The 21,950-nt window shown below is 39.4% G+C and overlaps 1 protein-coding gene across 3 annotated transcripts in view; it reads left to right on the top strand.

Moving 5' to 3' along the window:
• The window catches only part of ARHGAP42 (Rho GTPase activating protein 42), a gene marked incomplete at its 3' end in the record, with an annotated part of 300,025 nt that overhangs the window by 86,503 nt on the left and 191,572 nt on the right, over positions 1–21,950 (top strand). For all 3 annotated transcript variants that reach the window (XM_081238752.1, XM_081238751.1, XM_081238753.1), the window contains exon 3: positions 10,520–10,581. In XM_081238752.1, coding sequence (XP_081094878.1) covers positions 10,520–10,581 — 62 coding nt within the window. The remainder of the gene's footprint in view (positions 1–10,519; positions 10,582–21,950) is intronic.

The raw sequence follows: 21,950 nt of genomic DNA, 5'->3' as shown, positions 1-21,950 counted from the left end.
AAGGAAAGACATGGAAATGGGATACTATAGGAATGTTAGTAGCTTCAAAGTACTAAGAGATCAGAAGTAGTAACATCTCAAGCTAACACAGTTGGAAAGGTACTTTGGGGCCACATCATGGAGGCCCCAAATCATTTGCAATATGGACTTCTGACTTTATTTACTCATTCAGTTTTTGAGTTGGATAATGACACAATCAAAGGTGCCCTTTAGGAACTTTATTCTGACCATTACTACGTAGGGTGAGCTGGAGCCATAGGAACTGGGAAACCAATAACTAGGCTGTTGAATAGTACAGCAAAGATGAAGTGATACCCTTACGTGGGTATGGAAGAAGGGTAGAGGAGAGAGATCAACAGCATTTGGCAATTGAATCTGTGGAAGGAAGGACTGAGGATAATCCATCACTCGAGTTACTAGGAGAATGGTGTTAGGGACCCATTTATATGTTTATATGTGGCTAGGGTACCTGGGGGTGGAGCAGAATTATGAGTTAAGTTTTGGTACATGTTAAGTTTTGAGATTCAGACAAAATTCCTAGTAGAAATTCCCAGGATATATAATCAGATTTGTTAAATTTAGAATAGTGAGGTGGGGTTGTGGGACTGTGCCTAGAATAGAGGGAAAGTGTATATAAATTTCAGGTGAGCTAATTTGAGTTCAGAGGTCAGCTCTGCCAGTCATTACCTCTATGACCTTGCATATTATTTAACCTCTACATGTCAGTTTCATTATTTGAAAAGTAGGAGAATGGTGATAGAAGATTTGGGTGTTTTACTTGTGAGCGCCTCGTAGGGTGTTGTGAGGATTAAAGAGCTGTGCACCATGCTGGTGCGGGTACCAAAGCTCCTTCTTCCCCACTCCCAGGTCTTCCTGTCTTCCTCCTTCATGAGGATGGGAGTCCACTGGAGTAAGTTTGTAGACGAGGAGAAGGAGAAATGGCTTGTGAGGAGAGAAGAGTGCCGGTGGAAATAAGAGCGGGAGAGAAAAAAATGGAGATGGAGTTGGAAAAGGGTGAGATTAGAAGCTTCTTGGGGAGTTGTTAGCTTTTGAGAGGAAGAGGGCCCCTCCTCTGAGACAGGCAAGTTGAAAAGAATGGAGACCATGTTGATCAGAAAAGCAGTAGGCCAGGCCATCTGGTGTGAGTGAGGGAAGTTTGGGGCTGGGTTCTTGAGAAAGGAGAAAATTCTTTTTAGATGGCCACTGTGGGAAATAAGATTAGGAGTAAACTAGAGTTGAATAAAAGGGTTGCCAAGAAGCAGAAGCAGAGGGGTTAGATTGCTTGAACTCTTCGTGTCCTTGTGGGTGTGTGAATTACAGAAGAGGGAAGGTCATTAGAGGTTAAGAGGTTGTGGAAGAGAGAGGCTGCATATTGGACAAGGAAACGGATGTTGAAGCTTCAGTAGGGTGGTGGCAGGAGCATTGGGTGCAGAGGAGGAGTATGAATGGGGTGCTTCAGCCTTTGTGGAATGTGAAGAAGTGTTGGGAGGTCAGTTCCTAATGGCAGTAAGGATGGGGATGGGGGTGTACTTGGTGTAAATGCTTGTTTGTTAGCAGCAAATTACTGATTGTTCCCTTTAAGGCAGGATACTTGGCGCCTAATTATCCTCTGAGCACAAATAGTTCTGGCTCTGTTTGCCTTTAAAGATGATAAGCCTCTTCTTTTCTGTAATGGAGCTGGGTAGTAGGCTGGCACTACCTTTTATCCACTCCCCTCCTTTTGCAATAATGGTTTGCTGGGAGAGAATAGACTTTGGAATCAAACATTCAAAACTGAATACTTGCTTCTCCACTTACTAGCTGTGAGATCATGGGGCAAGCTACCCAAGCTGATTGACCTTTTTCTCATCTGCAAAATGAAGGTAACACTTCAGTACCTCATATCATTGGGTGGGCATTAGATGAAACAGTTTATGTAACATCTCTACCTCTTGGCAGAGGCGCTCCGAAGTGGGAGTGGTTTACATCTTGGGAAAATGGTTTCTGAATTGGGAGTTGTTTTGGCTTTGGGAAACAGGTTAAACACCACAAAACAAAACAAAAACTAAAAAAAAGCAACATCAGAATAGCACAACAGTTCTTCATTTTCTAATTAATATGTGTGCTTGGAAAGAAAATTAAATATATGTGGCTTGTAGACGATGTTTTGCACAACAGTACTTATTGCATCAACATAAAATTTCATAGTAAAAAAAAATTTAACTAGAATTCAGATGAAATTTATTTCAAGTAATGAGTAGTGGGATGAAGTCTTGGGAGAAACCAGCTGGAATCAAATTTTGGAATTGTGTAAAATTGAAAGGCCGCCTTTCTGTATTTGCATGTATTCATTTGTCAAAACTTGGCCTTATGTGAATTGTTATATACTTTATATCTATATCTATATAAAATAACAAGCCCAGTCTATACATCTATATCTAAATCTACCTATCTGTCTATATATAGAGATAATACTAGAATTCTCAAACTACCCGGTAGTTTGGCAGTTTCAAAGCAGATATTACTGAAAGGTCCTATCCCTGTTCAGAGAGAGTATATGAAGGAAAATCATGAGACATATAGTCTAGAATTATTTCTGTGCATCCACTGTGACTTTCTTCTTGGAATCATAATTCTCCTCACTTTTAGTAGTTATCAATCTGTAAGAATAGTAGTAGTGGTAGCTTTCTTTTATAGGTGAAGCCCCTGGCTTACAAATGGTATCTTTCTTCTTTTGAGTCCAGTTATTACGCCAATGAGGATAAGATAAACCAGACTGAGTATCTAGTTAGACCAGAAGAATGAAAGATTGACATTTTGGCCACAAGTTCTGAATCTCAGCCCAAATGTACAGTGGCAGTCAATGTTGGGACCCACTTTGATAGATCAGATTAAAGTCTAGCACAGGTTAGTGCTTAGGGACCCAAGGAATATGAGAACCCAGGTATGGAGGGAGGCACTAGGAATAGGAGTTGGGAATTTAAAAGGAGACATATTACTGGTTAGAACCCCCTGCAATGAATCTGGCTAATATGGTTAGAGGATGAACAGGGACAAGAGAAAGCAGAAAGAGATCACTTGATATTAAGCCAGTGGCTTCCAAAGTGAGGATTCTGTTCCTGTGTCCTGTTCAGAGTCTACACTGGCATCCAAGTACTGGACAGACAGATTGTAGCATAGCTGATGGCAGTATGGAACAAGTGACGAAGCAGAAACAAGGCAGTTCCTAACTCTGCAGAGTTTTATCCTAACTGGATAAAAGTTTAATTTTACGACTGTTTTCATTTGCAAGTTGTGCATTTCTTATTGTTCTTTAATGCTTAATTAGAAAACTATGCTATAATATCAACCTTTTATTACCAAAATAATATCTAATATGCTCTTCCAACTTGATACATCTCATATTTACTGAAACCTAATTCACCTGAATACAATGCTACACAATGATGCATTGGTAGGATATAAAAAAAATTAAATGCAAGTTTTCAGGGGCTTGTTTTCAAGATTAATCTTGCTTTTTGATTTGTTTGGCAATGAAAAAAAAAAAAAGACTGACCACCTGGAGGACATTGTGGAGAACCCAGTTTAGTTACCTCAAAGTGAACTAAATTTGCCTGTGTTTTCGTGAGACCTTGGATTCCACCGGGCTGGGCTGTGAAGCTCTAGAAGAAAGATCAGTTCCTCTGAGTACTAGGGTGTATTACAGTGACCAGCCGGCATTCCACAGTGGGCCTGTGACTTTTTTTTTTTTTTTTTTTCCTGTTGGTTTAGGAAGCAATTTATTGGCTTTGCAACTAGGCATCCATGGAGCTTGAAGCCACAAATAGAGTGGAAAAATCTTATCTGATGTTGTGGCTTTTGGAAACTAATAACTAGAGTTTGTGGTTGCAAATAATGACATTATTGCAGACATAGTGGACAGCCCCTCAGTAGGGATATTAATTGTTACCAAAGACTTGCAATATCTGGTGGGAGAGTTGGTGTCAATTTTTATATCACTGTTTTGTAGAAATAGTATTTATTATTCAGGCATGCCACAAGCTGACTGTGCTGCCTGCTTTGTTTATGGGTTAAATTGTTCCTGAACCAAAACTTTCCACTGGATACTTCAGCCAGTATGCTACCTTTGATCTTTTTAGTGTTCAGAGAATTAAAACTCTCAGTGGAAGTTGCAGGCCTGAGCTGCTGTTGTGATACCCTGTTAGATCATTGCACGCTTTTGTAGTGTAATGCTGGGTGTCCCATGGCTATGTAGGTTGATTCTATTCTAATAATTCTCCATGTGGCCTAGAAGGATATGATGGATTCACCTGCTCTGGCTCAGATCCTCAGTTCAGTACTGATGTTTTACTGCCTTGCTCCTATTCTTCATGAAAAGTCAGTGCCAGAGAAAAAGCTTGACAGAGCCTACTCACACCCAAATAGAAAAGTCAAGCGACTGTTGGGGCATCATCTGGAATTATAAAATATGATTGCATTGGTTCAATCTGGCTTTTATAGACTTTTACAGGTTTTCGTGTTTTCCTTGAGATTTAATCAAGTCTAAATCCTACTGCTAACCCAGTTCTCCTCTATTCATCAGCATATCTGAACTTCGTAAGTGATTTGCTCACTCTAATAAAGTGAAAAAAACGTGTTGTGGACATAATTGTATATGTCACTGGATTTGTGATCTATACTTTTTTTTTTTGAGTATGTGTTTATGCTGTTTAGGTTGAGGAAAGACTCCTAGGAGAAATATTTAGCACATCATTGTCTGACTATGATATAAATGTTGGTTAGATGCAAGAGAGACATGCTTTTTCAGCTCTTATAGTTGTGAAATCTGTAAAGCCCAGGCTGTTCAATTGCTGAAACATTTAATAGTATATAATGCTTAGTACTTAAGGTTGTGGAATTATATCAACAATGAACAGGGAATAGTTTTCTTTATTCTCGCTCATTCTTACTTCCAGACACTAAACAGATTTTCCACAGTTAGAAATAGTAGGATGAATTTAAGCCTGCTGAAAAAATTGTTAGGAAATAGATATTTTATACAGTTCAGGAATGTTTCAGAATTTACGATATTGGTAAATACAGAAGCCATTATCGTACTTCTTCACTATCTAGGTATAATTCAACTGTTGTCTTTGTGAATGTTTATGCTCTTGGGACCCGTCATAAATGCATCTGAATAATAGATTTCTTTTGTTCCAAAAGTATTTTTCCAATATCACATTGTGGAGGTAAAAAGGAAACCTATAGCAGTGGTCTTGACCTCGATAATTTTTTGGAAAGTTAAAATTTATGTATAAAGCTACATTTTGATTGCTCTCCAGTAATCTCATGGTCCAGATGGTCAGGAAGGGGAAAGATTATTACTGGCAAATACAGCCAGGAAAGTTTCATGCAGGTGGCAAGAATGTGGATAGCTAACATAATTTTCCAAAGTATCTGGCCTATCCTTTTCATAATATTTTATGAAGTCTAGAATAAGAGTTGGTGTGTTTCTCCTTATAGAGCAAATAGATGGTGGGAATGTATTGTTAAATTCATCTATTGAAAGCCCACTGTGTATTAAGTATTGTTTTTGGAATATTACTCTCACTAAATCAAACTCCTGTCATACCACCTAGGTATTGTCAAGACCTATCATTGCAGGACCAGCTGTTACATTCAGTGTTAGTCTGGACCCCCCAAATCGGATAATGCAGTGGTTTTTATTTATGTGAATATTAATAAATAAAATATGGAACATCACAAATAATGGATTATAAGAGAAAATATTCGGGTATCAGAAATTTGCATGTAATAAAAAATGTTTTCAGATTTTGCTTAAGCAAAGTCTTAGAAAAAATGGCTCACGGTCACAAAATCCATAGCCATTTTGTATAAGGCCCTGTGATGAGTGCCGAGGGAGTCATTTTGTATATGTTTTGTGCCCAAGGTCTGGTGGAGAATAGACTCCCTCTAGTTTTCATGGCCTCTTAAGGCATTTGTGGGTCTCATGCACCAGAGATTCTAATACTGGCTTCTAATCTCTAGAGTACTGCTGGGGAACACTAACTAAGCAGCTTGGATCTGCCTGATTTGTGTCAGAGGTACCTGTTAGACTTTGAGGGTGGGGCAGGCAGGGAAGTGACTGGCTATCCATCTGCTCTTTCTCCTAAAACCCAATTTATGTGATAATACCTTGAATTATTTTATACTTGCGTTATAGGATTGTTAATTTCTGTTTTCTTTCCTTATGTTGTGCTTAGTAAACTATTAATGTGATACTTTGACATCATTATAAAGAAAAATATTTAGGGAAAAACATTAGATATGGGTTTAAAAAGTTAGTAGGCCACTGTCCCTAATTCATGAAATAAATTATTTAGTGTTCCTGACTGTTTCTTTTCTTATAGAACAAATGATGAATCTGAAAGCTTCATTTGGACCAAGAAACATAGTATGCTTTTATAGAACTAGGACTATAATATTTAAAGAGAACAATCTTAGTTTTTTTGAAGTCATTTCCCTGAAAAATCAACCAAAGAAAAAGAGGGGACAAAAGTTACTGTCAAATTGGGGCTGACCCAGAAAACTGCTGGAAGGAGAGTCGTTTTCGTTGTGAGGAACCAGACATGCAGTTGCTTTTGCAAATGTTAAAATTTCTCCCCAGACTTCCTCATTATAATCTACTATTGTCATACTGAGTCTATAAATAGTATTTATAAGGGAAACAGACCAGAAAACCATTCAAGTAAAGCAGAAAATGGCCATTAAGTTTTGGACAAAGAGGTACAACAGCAAAATGAGAACTTTGAGTTTCCTTCCTTGTAACCAAAATCTGATTTAAGGCAACACCACAATTTTGGAGTAGCAGTTACCTTGGGGAAACCTTTGGACTTCTGAAGTCATCATCGTAAAATACTCCCTGAGACCACTAGGGCGCTGCTACGTAGGCCAGTGAACATTTTCTGGGTTGATCAACTGGAAGGTTCTAGTATACCCACGTCAGTCTAAAATCAAGTTATAATCTCATTTATTTCAAAAATACCTGCTGACAGGCTTCTCTGTGCTAGATATTTATTTACCCTTTGAGAAAATTAATAATATGTGGTCTGTGCCCTCCTAGGGTGTAGGCTAATAGGAAAATAAAGTGTTTTTCATTATTTGTTTAAAAAATTATAGATTCTTTTTTAGGCTTTACAAAAACTAGCAATCTCCTTTTCTACCAGTCCCTGCCACTTAATTCCTCAGAAAGACTGTTGCAGGATAGTGGGGTATCATAGGATGGTCATGTCCCAGGTCTTGGGCAAGTCCCTGGGATGCACCACCAAGTGAGGGTCCTTGGCTTTGCGCAGAAAAGAATTCAAGAGTGAGCCATAGTAAAGTGAAAGCAAGTTTATTTAGAGAGATAGACATTCCATAGGCAGAATGTGGTCTGTCTAAGAAAGCGAGAACAGCCCCGAAATACGGGGAGGTTAGTTTTTATGGCCTGGGTAATTTCATAGGCTAAGGAAGGGGGGAGGATTATTCTAACTATTGTGGAGAGGGGGCGGAGATTTCCAGGAATTATGCCACCACCCATTTTTTGGTCTTTTATGGTTATGACACCTGTGGGTGTGTCATTTAGCATATGCTAAGTATTACAGTGAGTGTATAATGAGGCTCAAGGTCTACTGGAAGTCCAGTCTTCTGCCATCTTGGGCCTAATGGGTTCTAACCAGTTTTTGTCCTATCCTGTTCTTCCTAATGGCTGTGTCATTCTTTTAAGAGTTGTGCCCTGCTCCCTTCTTTCCTGTCTCAAGACCACTTTGAACTTTTAGCCATTCCTCAGTTTCTTTCAAGACCATGATTACCTTGCTACTTCTTGAGTTTTTCTTGTTGTTGTGGTTTTGTTTTTTAGTTTTAGGTACCATCCTTCCACTTCATAGTGTTTTCACACTATGTCTTGAGTTCATAGTATCTAACATGCTCCTTTCCCTTTCTCTCAATAGAGTTAAAACTTCATTTTGGCAAAATGAATTCAATTTTTAATGTTTATATCAGTGATTTTGTACATATTACTCACAACTCAGTTATTTCAATTATTTTGATGTGTTATTTTATAACTTTGTTTTCCCAGGAGTTAATTCACTTGTCCCTTGGTATTTGCAGGGGATTGGTTCCCGTACCCCCTGGCTTTCAGAATCCACAAATGCTCAAGTCCTTAATATAAAATCCTGTAGTATTTGCATATAACCTATATAACCTATGCATATCCTCCCATATTACTTTCAGTCATCTCTAGATTACTTACAATACCTAATACAATGTAAATACCACGTAAATATTTGTGGCACGCAGCAAATTCAAATTTTGCTTTTTTGGAACTTCTGGAATTTTTTCCCCCTGAATATTTTTGCTCACTAGCTATAATTGCCTTTGAGTTTTCTTTAAAAAAAAGGAGTGTAAATTTCCTCTCATTACATTTAGACACATCAGGATATTGATCAGTTCTATTTTTCTTTCTCTGCAGACATTTCCTGGAGCTTCTAACCTATTGCTCCAGTGTAGACAAGAGCCTCTCTGGACCTTTGGCACAACTGTTGTCCTAGAATAGTTCTGTGTTGTCCTGAGAATTCCATTTGCTTCTTTGCTTTTCTAGATTTCATGTTTTCTTTTCATGTTTTGTTCCCAAGTTTTGTGAGAGTGTGTTAACCAATAGCTTCTGATAAAAGGAAGCATATGAGAGTAAGGTATTTTGTTTTTGTTTTGATATTTATTAAAAAGGTTGGGCGGTGTTAAGTTAAAAATCTGGGGTTAAAGTGCTTCTTATACAGACTTTCAACTAGTGTACTCTTTCTATTTACATCTCCTCTTATTTTCTCACCTCAGGAGTACCTGTTGCCTCTCCTTCTGTAGCCCAGAATGACATATTTGTCTTCTGTCTCTGCAGGCATGTTAACATTACCTTCCATCATTCAAAGCTTTGTTGACTTTTTCCAGGCTCATCAACAGATCTTCAGTGGCAGTAGATAGCTGCCAGAATGATGACTCGATATGTCTTTACCGAAAGTACAAACATATAATATGCTATAGCACACTCCAGTTAAAATCTTCTATCTATTTGTAAAATGTTTTTTTCTTCAACTTATTGTTGTCAAAACTGGGTTGTAATGTAGCAATGATAGTTATTTCTGCAGAAATTAAAATCACATTTTTAAGCACTTTAGAAAAGTTCCACTTACTTTAAGGCCATTACTGTGTTTATGAGATTAATGTGAGTCTCCCAGGTAATCCTTTGATTTCTGTTTTGGTAACTGAATAAAATACAGTGGGAAGTAATCATAGGAATAGAATTTCAAACCAGCTTAGTTAGTGTAAGCCTAGTGGTTTTGGAAAGAGAGAAGAAAAATCCAAGATTGTAATTTTAAATTCTTAAATGGAAAATATTCTTTCTCTTTCTTAATAAGTTTTGTTGGTAAGACTCTTGATGTGTTGTTCTCACTCACCTCCCTTTATTGTAGACTTTATGCCAGACTTACTAGACTTCTGGTCTCACAGGATGTTTTCAATCTTAGTATGGATGAAGGAAGAGGTAGGAGCCTAAAGAATAAGGACATAGAAGGGAAGGTTCAAGGCTTAAATCAAAATAAAATTTGCATTCACCTTATTTCTTTTGTTAGTTTTGTAATCCAAACATTCCAACTTTAGTTAATAATTCACATTAAGTATAAGTTACAGAAATCGATGTGGATGAATTAATCTTTCACAGTTTACTGTGTGGCACTGTGCATTTTTAAAGAATATGCTATTGTAACTCCCTATTTACTTATTTTTTCGTTTGTCCTCCCAAAGTTCCTGAACACTTCCCAAGCCTCAACAATAGAGGTTCAGATAGTTTTCTAAGGCAGTGCTTCTCAACTTTAATGTGCAAAGGGATCAACTGGGGATACTGTTAAAATGCAGATTCTGGGCTGGGGCCTGAGCATCTGTATTTCTAACAAGCTCCCAAAATGCTGATGCTGGTGGTCCTCTGACCATTCTGACTAGCAAACGTCTAAATTACCTTGGATATGGGAGTGATACAGTAATACAGAATACAGAATCTGTTTTTAAGTATATATGTGTTGAGCTTCAAGAAAGAAGTCAGTGGGAGACTTTGCATTACTGGCTGCTACTAAGTACATCTTAGTACTGGATTTATTGTTTCTTATAGATTTAATGAATTTGTTATTTGTAGGATTCTGTTTAGAAGTGATTCCAGTACTACACTTTTGTTTACTAATGTGTAAATTTTATTTATTAAATATATAAACTATATTCCCGTAGTGCCTTTGAAGAAAAAATATTATACTTGATATGTGCTAAGCTTCAATTTGTAGCACACAAACATCTCTTGTATATAGCTGTTAGTCATTGAAATCCTATTGTATATACTGTTTCCTGCTTATAAAAACATAAAACCACAGAATATATACAAATTCATAAGTATCTTTATTGTAATGTTTATTCTTGTGCAATTGGATATCAGCAATGTAAAGAGGTTAATGCTTTTTTTTTTTTTTTAAACTTATCTTCTAAATAGCTCAGTCACTAAAAGAATTTGCAAGACTACTCATCGCAGTAGAAGAAGAAAGGAGAAGACTGGTAAGTCTCTTCTCCATTTCTTAAGAATAATGCTTTGTTTGGACATGTTAAAAGAAAAAATAGACCTTCTGAATTAGATTTAGCCATACCAGATTTTATAACTTGATACATGTACTGAATGTGACAGAAAAGATTTGTGAGTATGATGATCAAATATTGCTAATAAGATCTACCATTTCTTTTTGTTTCATTTGGTCAGCAGATATAAATTACATTCATTTTACTTTCCATTTAGTTGTTCTGAGAATTAACAAACTGCCATGAAGAAACCCATTCTAACTGAGCAGTCTTCTAAATAACCTTAGTGTTATAATGAAGACACATTACAAGTATTAAAGACAGTTTTTTTGGAAGGAGCAACTAACTTTGCCAGGGTGTTAGCAGGGGACTTTCTTGAAAAGGTGACATTTGAATTGGGTCTTGAAGACTCAGAGGATTTTGCTGGGCTGGGAAGAATGGGAAAGCATTCTACGTTGACACATTAACTTATGTGACAGTATCAGAGCATGGTTATTAGTAATACACTTATCCACTCACAGATATAATTTTGTACCCATTGTGTTCAAAGTTCTGTGTAGGCCCCTGTCTATGACCCAGGCTGCCCATTCGCATATGGAAAAAATAGTAGTATATATCGCACAAGATCATTGTAAAGCATTTGTAGCAGCACCTGGCACATTATAAATAAATGCTGATGGTGGTAAAGATGTTGGTTGTCAGTTACAGTGAGGGTTACAGACATTTAAAACATCATCTTTGATATCACTGGCTTCACGATCCTGTTGGGGAGTTATATATACACAAAAATAAAGTGCTTGGCTTGTGGACTGAATGGGCTAGGAACACAGCAGTTTGGTGTCATTTTGCTCCATAGATGAGGAAGAGGAATTTGAGGAGGGTGCCGTTAAGGAGGCCCTGACTCCTGGGGAACATTGCCTGAGCTGAGGGAGAATCACAGAACTAAGACATGGCAGTTATATAAGTGAGCTTGAGCGGAGGCCACAGGTGGGAGAAAGTACTGTGTATATTTGTAGAATAAGGCAGAGGGCTCTTAGAAGTTATCAGTAGAAGATTGGTTGGTAGTTTTGGGTGTATGTGGCGTTTAAGAGCCAGGCTAAGAAGTTTTGGTCTTTGTTATAAGCTGTGAGAAAATTGCTAGAAGTTTTTGATAGAAGAATGAGAGGATCAATATGGGATTTAGGAGAGATTAATTTGGTGGCCATGTGGGAGACATATTAGGTAAGGAAGAAATGTTGTGGAGAGGGGTGACCATGTTTTCTTAGGAAACATCAGCCTACCATAGGTCTGGTCCCAGTATCAGAGAGATAGCTATACAATGTGATCTGTTCTAGATACAGATGAGCCACTGTGGGAGACTGACCCTCTCTGGGGTGGTTTTCTGTGGGGGTGACTTGACACTTTTAAGTGCTTTATACATAAGCCTTCATAAACTTCTATACAATAGAAGTGCAGGTTCCATGGGGAGATGTGGGTGGTATGTGCACATATGGCCCAGAAGACGAGCTGATGATGGAAGTGGGAAAGAGTGGTTAAAGAGAAGTGAAAATAAAGAGTTGGAAATGGCATGAGAACCGGGAGAATACAGTTGACCCTTGGACAACATGGGATGGAACTGCATGGGTCTAGGTATACGGAGATTTTTTTTCGGTAGTAAATACTACAGTGCTACACAATTTACTGTTGGCTGAATCCGTGGATATGGAGGGCTGACTATCAGTTACATGTGGATTTTCCACTGTGCCTCTAACTCCCGTGTTAGTTAGGGTTCTGGGTTGAGTGATTCACGTCCTGTGCAAATAGTTCAGGAGAGCAATGAGTCAACTAGCATGGGCTATAATTGTAGAAAATGTATAAGAGTATGGGAAAGTGTGTTGTAGCTTGCAGGAGGAAAAGAGCCAAGAGAATGTTCTTCTAGCACTGAGGAGAGGCCTGGAGGCACCAAGGGAAAAGCTCTTCTGTGCTGGGACAAAAGAGAGGATTGGTTGAAACATAGAACTTTGGACAGTAAATTGGTTGGTTGGACAGATGGATAACAGTGTGAGGAAGGAGTGGTCATCTGCTGTGAGAGGAGATTGTAGAAACAGTTGAGAACAGCCAGGATCAGGTTCTACAAGAGATAAGGGACTCCTGGTCAGGGATAAAGGGCCATTGAAGTTAAACATCATGAATATGTCCAGGAAAGATTGATAACCATGTTTTCATGGATTTTTTTTAACAATACCCAGAGCCCTGGATTGTGAGTGGTAAGAACAGTTGGGAGGTCAGATTCAGGTAGGTGGTTGGCACAGAAGACCTGGTGTTGGATTACAGGGACGTGGATTTGTATGATATGAAAATGGGTCCTGATTGAATACAGCGATGACTGAGGCAGGAGGATGCTGATAGCCTTAGGAAGCAAAGAGGGCACTCATGACTGCTTACCTATAATGAAGGTTATCTAGGAACACAGAATATTCTAAGGACAAGGACATTGTGATCAGGAGTGGCAGTTGAAACACAGTGAACTTGGCAATGGAGCTCCTTTAGATAGTGATAAAGTTAAGGTGTGGCTGAGCAGGGAGAAAGACCCTAGAAATTGGGAAAGCTGAGCTCTGAAGTTTGGATATTTTATGAGCAGGATGTTGAGATCATCCAATATGATAACAGGATAAAGGCCAAAAACCAAGAAGTGGCTGAGGAATGTGGTAGAGTGTTTCATAAGCAATGGAGATGGAGATTGGCCCACCAGCTCATAGTGATTCAAGGATCTTCATTTCTGCCCTTAGCCATATTTCTCATGTTGGAACAAGGAGGGAATTCTACATTCATGAATGAAGTCATACTGTGGGTTTTGATTGCCTTACCTGTTGTTTCAGAGAAGGTCTGAGATAAAGAATGCAAAATAATGAAGAAAAATCTCTATAGATGAAAGACTAATGGATTGCATTTCCACAAAGATTATATAAAAGTAATAATTTAAACACACAAATCTAAATATTGGAGTATTTAATCAACACTTCCAGTCATTTGGTGTTACCATAACTGAAGATACAGCTGGTAATGGATTTTGTGCAAAAAAATTGTATTTTAAAAAGTAGTGCTTCATTTAGGAAGTAGAATATTTTATTTTTTATTTTTTGCTTTATAACAAATTTAATCAGTTATACATATACATATGTTCCCATATCCCCTCCCTTTTGCGTCACCCTCCCACCCTCCCTATCCCACCCCTCCAGAGGGTCACAAAGCACCGAGCTGATCTCCCTGTGCTATGCGGCTGCTTCCCACTAGCTATCTACCTGACGTTTGGTAGTGTATATATGTCCATGCCTCTCTCTCACTTTGTCACAGCTTACCCTTCCCCCTCCCCATATCCTCAAGTCCATTCTCTAGTAGGTCTGTGTCTTTATTCCTGTCTTACCCTATGTTCTTCATGACATTTTTTTTTCTTAAATTCCATATATATGTGTCAGCATACAGTATTTGTCTTTCTCTTTCTGACTTACTTCACTCTGTATGACAGACTCCAGGTCCATCCACCTCATTACAAATAGCTCAATTTCATTTCTTTTTATGGCTGAGTAATATTCCATTGTATATATGTGCCACATCTTCTTTACCCATTCATCCGATGATGGACACTTAGGTTGTTTCCACCTCCGGGCTATTGTAAATAGGGCTGCTATGAACATTTTGGTACATGTCTCTTTCTGAATTATGGTTTTCTCAGGGTATATGCCCAGTAGTGGGATTGCTGGGTCATATGGTAGTTCTATTTGTAGTTTTTTAAGGAACCTCCATACCGTTCTCCATAGTGGCTGTACCAATTCACATTCCCACCAGCAGTGCAAGAGTGTTCCCTTTTTTCCACACCCTCTCCAGCATTTATTGTTTCTAGATTTTTTGATGATGGCCATTCTGACTGGTGTGAGATGATATCTCATTGTAGTTTTGATTTGCATTTCTCTAATGAGTAAAGATGTTGAGCATCCTTTCATGTGTTTGTTGGCAGTCTGTATATCTTCTGTGGAGAAATGTCTATTTAGGTCTTCTGCCCATTTTTGAATTGGGTTGTTTGTTTTTTGTTATTGAGCTGCATGAGCTGCTTACAAATTTTGGAGATTAATCCTTTGTCAGTTGCTTCATTTGCAAATATTTTCTCCCATTCTGAGGGTTGTCTTTTGGTCTTGTTTATGGTTTCCTTTGCTGTGCAAAAGCTTTTAAGTTTCATTAGGTCCCATGTGTTTATTTTTGTCTTCATTTCCATTTCTCTAGGAGGTGGGTCAAAAAGGATCTTGCTGTGATTTATGTCATAGAGTGTTCTGCCTATGTTTTCCTCTAAGAGTTTGATAGTATCTGGCCTTACATTTAGGTCTTTAATCCATTTTGAGCTTATTTTTGTGTATGGTGTTAGGGAGTGATCTAATCTCATACTTTTACATGTCCCTATCCAGTTTTCCCAGCACCACTTATTGAAGAGACTGTCCTTTCTCCACTGTACATTCCTGCCTCCTTTATCAAAGATAAGGTGACCATATGTCCGTGGGTTTATCTCTGGGCTTTCTATCCTGTTCCATTGATCTATCTTTCTGTTTTTATGCCAGTACCATACTGTCTTGATTACTGTAGCTTTGTAGTATAGTCTGAAGTCAGGGAGCCTGATTCCTCCAGCTCCATTTTTTGTTCTCAAGATTGCTTTGGCTATTCGGGGTCTTTTGTGTTTCCATACAAATTGTAAAATTTTTTGTTCTAGTTCTGTGAAAAATGCCAGTGGTAGTTTGATAGGGATTGCATTGAATCTGTAGATTGCTTTGGGTAGTAGAGTCATTTTCACAATGTTGATTCTTCCAATCCAAGCACATGGTACATCTCTCCATCTATTTGTATCATCTTTAATTTCTTTCATCAGTGTCTTATAATTTTCTGCATACAGGTCTTTTGTCTCCTTAGGTAGGTTTATTCCTAGATATTTTATTCTTTTTGTTGCAATGGTAAATGGGAGTGTTTCCTTGATTTCACTTTCAGATTTTTCATCATTAGTATATAGGAATGCCAGAGATTTCTGTGCATTAATTTTGTATCCTGCAACTTTACCAAATTCATTGATTAGCTCTAGTAGTTTTCTGGTAGCATCTTTAGGATTCTCTATGTATAGTATCATGTCATCTGCAAACAGTGTCAGCTTTACTTCTTCTTTTCCAATTTGGATTCCTTTTATTTCCTTTTCTTCTCTGATTGCTGTGGCTAAAACTTCCAAAACTAGGTTGAATAAGAGTGGTGAGAGTGGGCAACCTTGTCTTGTTCCTGATCTTAGTGGAAATGGTTTCAGTTTTTCACCATTGAGGACGATGCTGGCTGTGGGTTTGTCATATATGGCCTTTATTATGTTGAGGAAAGTTCCCTCTATGCATGCTTTCTGCAGGGTTTTTATCTTAAATGGGTGTTGAATTTTGTCGAAAGCTTTCTCTGCATCTATTGAGATGATCATATGGTTTTTCTCCTTCAATTTGTTAATATGGTGTATCACGTTGATTGATTTGCGTATATTGAAGAATCCTTGCATTCCTGGAATAAACCCCACTTGATCATGGTGTATGATCCTTTTAATGTGCTGTTGGATTCTGTTTGCTAGTATTTTGTTGAGGATTTTTGCATCTATGTTCATCAGTGATATTGGCCTGTAGTTTTCTTTCTTTGTGACATCCTTGTCTGGTTTTGGTATCAGAGTGATGGTGGCCTCGTAGAATGAGTTTGGGAGTGTTCCTCCCTCTGCTATATTTTGGAAGAGTTTGAGAAGGATAGGTGTTAGCTCCTCTCTAAATGCTTGATAGAATTTGCCTGTGAAGCCATCTGGTCCTGGGCTTTTGTTTGTTGGAAGATTTTTTATCACAGTTTCACTTTCAGTGCTTGTGATTGGTCTGTTCATATTTTCTATTTCTTCCTGATTCAGTCTTGGCAGGTTGTGCATTTCTAAGAATTTGTCCATTTCTTCCAGGTTGTCCATTTTATTGGCCTAGAGTTGCTTATAGTAATCTCTCATTATCTTTTGTATTTCTGCAGTGTCAGTTGTTACTTCTCCTTTTTCATTTCTAATTCTATTGATTTGAGTCTTCTCCCTTCTTTTCCTGATGAGTCTGGCTAATGGTTTATCAATTTTGTTTATCTTCTCAAAGAACCAACTTTTAGTTTTATTGATCTTTGCTATCGTTTCCTTCATTTCTTTTTCATTTATTTCTGATCTGATTTTTATGATTTCTTTCCTTCTGCTAACTTTGGGATGTTTTTGTTCTTCTTTCTCTAATTGCTTTAGGTGCAAGGTTAGGTTGTTTATTCGAGATGTTTCCTGTTTCTTAAGGTGGGATTGTATTGCTATAAACTTCCCTCTTAGAACTGCTTTTGCTGCATCCCATAGGTTTTGGGTCGTCGTGTCTCCATTGTCATTTGTTTCTAGGTATTTTTTAATTTCCCCTTTGATTTCTTCAGTGATCACTTCGTTATTAAGTAGTGTATTGTTTAGCCTCCATGTGTTTGTATTTTTTACAGCTCTTTTCCTGTAATTGATATCTAGTCTCATAGCATTGTGGTCAGAAAAGATACTTGATACAATTTCAATATTCTTAAATTTACCAAGGCTTGATTTGTGACCCAAGATATGATCTATCCTGGAGAATGTTCCATGAGCACTTGAGAAAAATGTGTATTCTGTTGTTTTTGGATGGAATGTCCTATAAATATCAATTAAGTCCATCTTGTTTAATGTATCATTTAAAGCTTGTGTTTCCTTATTTATTTTCATTTTGGATGATCTGTCCATTGGTGAAAGTGGGGTGTTAAAGTCCCCTACTATGAGTGTGTTACTGTCGATTTCTCCTTTTATGGCTGTTAGTATTTGCCTTATGTATTGAGGTGCTCCTATGTTGGGTGCATAAATATTTACAATTGTTATATCTTCTTCTTGGATCGATCCCTTGATCATTATGTAGTGTCCTTCTTTGTCTCTTCTAGTAGTCTTTATTTTAAAGTCTATTTTGTCTGATATGAGAATTGCTACTCCAGCTTTCTTTTGGTTTCCATTTGCATGGAATATCTTTTTCCATCCCCTTACTTTCAGTCTGTATGTGTCTCTAGGTCTGAAGTGGGTCTCTTGTAGACAGCATATATATGGGTCTTGTTTTTGTATCCATTCAGCCAATCTGTGTCTTTTGGTGGGAGCATTTAGTCCATTTACATTTAAGGTAATTATCGATATGTATGTTCCTATTCCCATTTTCTTAATTGTTTTGGGTTCGTTATTGTAGGTCTTTTCCTTCTGTTGTGTTTCTTGCCTAGAGAAGTTCCTTTAGCATTTGTTGTAAAGCTGGTTTGGTGGTGCTGAACTCTCTCAGCTTTTGCTTGTCTGTAAACGTTTTAATTTCTCCATCAAATCTGAATGAGATCCTTGCTGGGTAGAGTAATCTTGGTTGCAGGTTTTTCTCCTTCATCACTTTATTTATGTCCTGCCACTCCCTTCTGGCTTGTAGAGTTTCTGCTGAGAGATCAGCTGTTATCCTGATGGGGATTCCCTTGTGTGTTATTTGTTGTTTTTGCCTTGCTGCTTTTAATATGATTTCTTTGTGTTTAATTTTTGACAGTTTGATTAATATGTGTCTTGGCGTATTTCTCCTTGGATTTATTCTGTATGGGACTCTCTGTGCCTCCTGGACTTGATTAACTATTTCCTTTCCCATATTAGGGAAGTTTTCAACTATAATCTCTTCAAATATTTTCTCAGTCCCTTTCTTTTTCTCTTCTTCTTCTGGAACCCCTATAATTCGAATGTTGGTGCATTTAATGTTGTCCCAGAGGTCTCTGAGACTGTCCTCTGTTCTTTTCATTCTTTTTTCTTTATTTTGCTCTGCAGCAGTTATTTCCACTATTTTCTCTTCCACCTCACTTATCCGTCCTTCTGCCTCAGTTATTCTGCTACTGATCCCATCTAGAGTATTTTTTATTTCATGTATTGTGTTTTTAATCGATGCTTGATTCATCTTTAGTTCTTCTAGGTCCTTGTTAACTGTTTCTTGCATTTTGTCTATTCTATTTCCAAGATTTTGGATCTTGGAAATAGAATCTTGGATCATCTTTACTATCATTATTCTGAATTCTTTTTCAGGTAGACTGCCTATTACCTCTTCGTTTGTTAGGTCTGGTGGGTTTTTATCTTGCTCCTTCTCCTGCTGTGTGTTTTTCTGTCTTCTCATTTTGCTTATGTTACTGTGTTTGGGGTCTCCTTTTTGCAGGCTGCAGGTTCGTAGTTCCCGTTGTTTTTGGTGTCTGTCCCCAGTGGCTAAGGTTGGTTTAGTGGGTTGTGTAGGCTTCCTGGTGGAGGGGACTAGTGCCTGTGTTCTGGTGGATGAGGCTGGATCTTGTCTTTCTGGTGGGCAGGTCCACGTCTGGTGGTGTGTTTTGGGGTGTCTGCGGACTCTTTATGATTTTAGGCCACCTCTCTGCTAATGGGTGGCGTTGTGTTCCTGTCTTGCTAGCTGTTTGGCATAGGGTGTCCAGCACTGTAGCTTGCTGGTCGTTGAGTGAAGCTGGGTGCTGGTGTTGAGATGGAGATCTCTGGAAGATTTTCGCCGTTTGATATTATGTGGAGCTGGGAGGTCTCTTGTGGACCAGTGTCCTGAAGTTGGCTCTCCCACCTCAGAGGCACAGCACTGACTCCTGGCTCCTCAATTTGGGATGATTTGTTGTCTATTCATGTATTCCACAGATGCAGGGTACATCAAGTTGATTGTGGAGCTTTAATCTGATGCTTCTGAGGCTGCTGGGAGAGGTTTCCCTTTCTCTTCTTTGTTCTCACAGCTCCTGGGTCTCAGCTTTGGATTTGGCCCCACCTCTGCGTGTAGGTCGCCGGAGGGCGTCTGTTCTTCGCTCAGACAGGACAGGGTTAAAGGAGCAGCCTCTTCGGGGACTCTGGCTCACTCAGGCCGGGCGGGAGGGAGGGGCACGGAGTGCGGGGCGAGCCTGCAGTGGCAGAGGTAGGCGTGACGTTGCACCAGCCCGAGGCGCGCCGTGCGTTCTCCCAGGGAAGCCGCCCCTGGATCCCGGGACCCCGGCAGTGGCGGGCTGCACAGGCTCCCGGAAGGGCGATGTGGACAGTGACCTGCGCTCGCACACAGGCTTCTTGGCGGCGGCAGCAGCAGCCCCAGCGTCCCACGCCCGTCACTGGGCTCCGCGCTTTCAGTCGCGACTTGCGCCCGTCTGTGGAGCCCCTTTAAGCAGCGCTCTTAATCCCCTCTCCTCGCGCACCAGGAAACCAAGAGGGCAGAAAAAGTCTCTTGCCTCTTCGGCAGCTCCAGAGTTTTCCCCTACTCCCTCCCGGCTAGCTGTGGCACATTAGCCCCCTTCAGGCTGAGTTCTCGCCGCCACCCCCAGTCCTCTCCCTGCGCTCTGACCGAAGCCCGAGCCTCAGCTTCCAGTGCCGCCCACCCCGGCGGGCGAGCAGACAAGCCTCTCGGGCTGGTGAGTGCCGCTTGGCACCGATCCTTTGTGCGGGGATCTCTCCGCTTTGCCCTACCCAGGTACGTGGGGAGTTTCTTGCCTTTTGGGAGGTCTGGGGTCTTCTGCCAGCGTTCAGTAGGTGTTCTGTAGGAGTTGTTCCACGTGTAGCTGTATTTCTGATGTATCCGTGGGGAGGAAGGTGATCTCCGCGTCTTACTCTTCCGCCATCTTACCCGGAAGTCTAGGAAGTAGAATATTTTAAGTGTACTAGGAAAGTGTAAAAGAGTTCTATAACTGATTATAAAGTCAATTAATCATTCTGTTTTTAGTGATAAATCATGACCTTGTATTTCAATTGAATTCAACCAAAACCTAAGCATGTCAGAACAGCGACTAAACAAAAATAAAATCTCAGGAAGATGAAGAAGGACACAACAGTTTAAACAAATTCTCTTGCTTCCAATGATTTACCATACTGAGTACATCATCTGGGTAACGTAAAGTCTATTTGCAGAGAAAGAGCCTAAAGAAACATTGATTTTTAGAAATGGAACTTCCTCTTTGCTCTTCACTAACTTTAAGTATTGAGTTTTTGAAAACAAACTCTGCTAAAGCCAACTGAAAATGCATAGTTTTTTTTTGTTTTGTTTTGTTTTGTTTTTGGTACGCGGGCCTCTCACTGTTAAGGAGCACAGGCTCCGGATGCGCAGGCTCAGCGGCCATGGCTCATGGGCCCAGCTGCTCCGCGGCATGTGCGATCTTCCCACACCAGGGCACGAACCTGTGTCCCCTGCATCGGCAGGCGGACTCTCAACCACTGCGCCATCAGGAAAGCCCGAAAATGCATAGTTTTAATGCAACAAAAAAGTGACCCAGAGTAAGTTTGAAAATATCTATTTCAGACACTTATGAGGGTATAGTTTATCCTGTCATACTTCTCACTCAAAAACCCATCTTCCATGATTTGACATTTTCCAAGATGTCAATTGACACTTGCCATCAAGGGACTAATAGAGAACAGTCTTTAAACAAGACAAATAGAAGAAATAATTTAATAGCCCTTTGTAATGGCCTTAGTAAAATGCTTATTACTTGCAGTCGGGATATGGTATTGATTAGTGATAGAGGCTTTTTTTAAAAAGTGCATCTTTATTGGAAATGTTAGGGTTTTTCCCCATGGAATGCAGCACGTCCATGCTTTTGATTAGAGATGTCATAAGTTGGGTGTCAAGGTGGAAAGATTCTGAGACGGTCCCCAATGTAGACAGAGGCTTCTAAGCCATATAAACTTGGTGGTAAGGTCTCTTCAGTTTCCGTTTCTCCACAGGAACTGCTCTATTGTACTTCAGATCATAGCTGACTGGGCTGTGCAAATGCTACCGCTTAGCCCATGCTGTTCAAAATTAATTTGAACAAATATTAACATATCAAGAGAACCCTCTGGAGAAGCATGAAATGGTCAGTTGAGGCCTTCTGGAAGAGATCTTGGTAGCTTCTCCTTTGTTATTTCTATTGAAATACTGAATTTGCCTCCCTTTTGCCTCCAGGCCTTTGGACCTGACATCCCCCTCTCCCTGAAGCCCTGGAACCGTACTTCACCCCTCATTCCTCCCTTCTTGATACTCTGCCTCTAGTTCCCTATTCTCCATCTCCCTGGGCTTTCTTTCTGCTCTCAGTGTGTCTCTACAAGCTTCTTTTGGATTTAGACCTTTGCATTTGTCATTTCTTCTGCCTTGAACATCCTGATCTATATCCTCTCATGATTGGTTCCATTTTGTCCTTCAAACTTCACCTTCTATATCTCCTGGGGGCTTGCACTTTCCATACAGTTTAAATGAGTCCCCTTTGGTATTTCTTTGACAGAAATACCTGCTCTCATGCAGCTT

This window comes from Mesoplodon bidens (genome assembly GCF_964165515.1).
Source record: "Mesoplodon bidens genome assembly, chromosome: 7".
Taxonomy (NCBI): Eukaryota; Metazoa; Chordata; class Mammalia; order Artiodactyla; family Ziphiidae; genus Mesoplodon; species Mesoplodon bidens.
This window is presented reverse-complemented; position numbering and strand designations above follow the sequence as displayed.